This window comes from Capsella rubella, unplaced genomic scaffold (assembly GCF_000375325.1).
Source record: "Capsella rubella cultivar Monte Gargano unplaced genomic scaffold, Caprub1_0 scaffold_1, whole genome shotgun sequence".
Lineage (NCBI taxonomy): Eukaryota > Viridiplantae > Streptophyta > Magnoliopsida > Brassicales > Brassicaceae > Capsella > Capsella rubella.
The window spans coordinates 12683609-12686224 of NW_006238923.1; the positions used below are offsets into that span (position 1 = coordinate 12683609).

Below are 2616 nucleotides of genomic sequence, written 5' to 3' on the forward strand. Positions count from 1 at the left end.
AAAAAAATTAAAAATAATAAACCAGTTTATTTCAAACCAAATGTCTTAGCTATTCTTTGAACCCGATTCTTTAGCCTAATTTGATATGGTATATGATCAGGGTCAACCTTGCTTTTGAAAAAATAAAATAATTAAGAAGAAAATCTCTTTAGTCCGAGTAAAAATATTATTGAGTATATGTGAAGATCCATATACATGCACCAATGTATATAAAAATATTTGTTAGTCAAAATACAAATTTATTAATATATATGGCAGATCCACCAATTGTAAACCTCTTTTTGACAATCACAAAAAACTTTATGTTCTATAAATATAGCTTCTACTTACAATCTAGAAACTCATATAACATATTTTTTAAATAGACTTTATAGTTTGATACTTCAAGCAAGAAAATGGGCAACACCAAGACTTCGATGACTTTCTTACTCTTTATTATAGTTGCAGCTTCTTTTTCCAGTTACAACATTTTGGCTTCAGGTTATGTTTTCTGATTAGGTTTCATCGTTTGAAAGCAAGAACGTTGATATGATTATATATGATATTCATATGTGGTGACTTTGTGGACATGCAGAGATCAAACCTTCTGGGAGAATTGATGATATGTGCAAGAATACTTGTTCGCCAATGTACGACTATGATAAATGTGTGGCTGATTGTAGGAAGGCTGGCTTCTCATCTGGGAGTTGTGCTACTTCTTTCGGAAACAAATGTTGTTGCACCAAGTGATAGAAACCGATCTTGTCTTTACATTAATATGTTTTATTTTCTTTTGTTGTTTTTCCACAAATAAAAAATTAAATGAGAAAATATAAAATTATTTGACGATTGTAGTTTTCTTAATCGAAAGTCTGAACTACTATCACCATACATCTCTTTTATTGCGATTCCAGTTATTTAAAGCGGAGAAAATGATTAGGTAATTATGATTTCTGTAGACTTGTTAAAATTACTCTGGATTTAGGTTTGGTAACAATTAAAGATAATGAAAAAGTAAAACAAAATATCCTTAAGGTGAACTATATGTTACGTTTACAAATGATTGTAACTATTATAAAATCGAAAAAAGATATTAGTTATGTTATTTTTTTCGTTGGTATTATTTTGAAAATGATTAGGCAACAAGGTCTTATGATAAAGCTTCTCCTTGTGATAGCAGAGCAAAGTACCGTGTCGTTATTTGCAACTTCAAGATTAGCTTCTAATATACTTCTCATTTTGTTTCGGCAAAAACTTGATTCATTTAATCATAAATATTAGTACAAAGAGAAATATATATAAATCCAAAGTTTAAGAAAAAAATCAAGCAGGGCATATAAAGATAGATAATAGATCATAGAGAGTTTTGAGGCAAAGGCTAATAAGCGATTTAACACATGTGAGATCAAAGTTTTTCTAACGGATTTCCATGATGGGAGATTGTAGACAAGTTGGTCATAGTCACAGGACTAAATGAAGTTGATAAGCTGGTCATGGCTGTTTGTCTCGCTGGCACGAGAAAGGCTACATGAAGTAGTACATACAGGTCTGGCTCAACTAAGGTGGACAAAGGGGCAATGGCGTAAAGCCAGTTTAGTTTTTAAAAACTATTCTAAGATTATAGGGCCCATTTTTATTGTAAAGTAGTAGAATAGGTGACAAAAAATAACATTAGGTCCATTTTTCATTTTGTTTTTCTTTTCAAATGTGAAAATGCCAATTTATGTATAAAAATATCTTTAAAAACATGTTTTATGGGCACACAAATTAAAATTTCGTTAGCATAAATTAGAGAAAAGGCCAAAAACATTTTTTTGCCCAAGGGCATTCTAATTTCTTGAGCCATGGCTGGGTACATAAGCCAGAATTTGCACATCAAGAGTTGTCAAAAAAGAAAATAAATCATAACTAAGAAACCATCTAATTTTAAACAAAATATCTTAGCTATTATCTGAACCCGGTTCTTTAACCTATTTCGATATGATATATGATATGGGTCAACGTTGTTTTTGAAAACAAAAAAAAAGAATTAAGAAAAAAATCTCTTTAGTGAGTAAAATATTATTTATTATATAGGAAGATCCATATACATGCACCAATATATATAAAAATATTTTTTAGTCAAACTACAAATTTATTCATATATATGGAAGATCCATCAATTGTAAACTTCTTTTTGACAATCACAAAAACCTTAATGTTCTATAAATATAGCTTCTACTTATAATCTAGAAACTCACATAACATATTTTGTAAATAAACTTTATAGTTTGATACTTCAAGCAAGAAAATGGGCAACACCAACACTTCGATGACTTTCTTACTCTTGATTATAATTTCAGCTTCTTTTTCCAGTTACAACATCTTGGCTTCAGGTAATGTTTTCTGATTAGGTTTCATCGTTTCAAAGCAAGAACGTAGATATGATTATATACGATATTAATATGTGGTGACTTTGTGGACATGCAGAGATCAAACCTTCTGGGAGAATTGATGATATGTGCAAGAACACTTGTTCGCCGACGTACGGTGATGGTAAATGTGCGGCGGATTGTAGGAAGGCTGGGTTCACATCTGGGAGATGTGCTACTTCTTTCGGAAACAAATGTTGTTGCACCAAGTGATAGAAACAAGTCT

General features: G+C 30.7%; 2 protein-coding genes across 2 annotated transcripts; both read left to right on the forward strand.

Moving 5' to 3' along the window:
• Nucleotides 1–395: 395 nt before the first annotated feature.
• LOC111828680 (defensin-like protein 43) lies at nucleotides 396–729 on the forward strand. The gene is made up of 2 exons (XM_023777200.1): nucleotides 396–480; nucleotides 575–729. The coding sequence occupies exons 1-2, from the start codon at nucleotides 396–398 to the stop codon at nucleotides 727–729; spliced, it is 240 nt and encodes a 79-aa protein (XP_023632968.1).
• A 1540-nt stretch (nucleotides 730–2269) lies between these two features.
• Nucleotides 2270–2603, forward strand: LOC111828721 (defensin-like protein 43). The gene is made up of 2 exons (XM_023777324.1): nucleotides 2270–2354; nucleotides 2449–2603. The coding sequence occupies exons 1-2, from the start codon at nucleotides 2270–2272 to the stop codon at nucleotides 2601–2603; spliced, it is 240 nt and encodes a 79-aa protein (XP_023633092.1).
• Nucleotides 2604–2616: the final 13 nt, after the last annotated feature.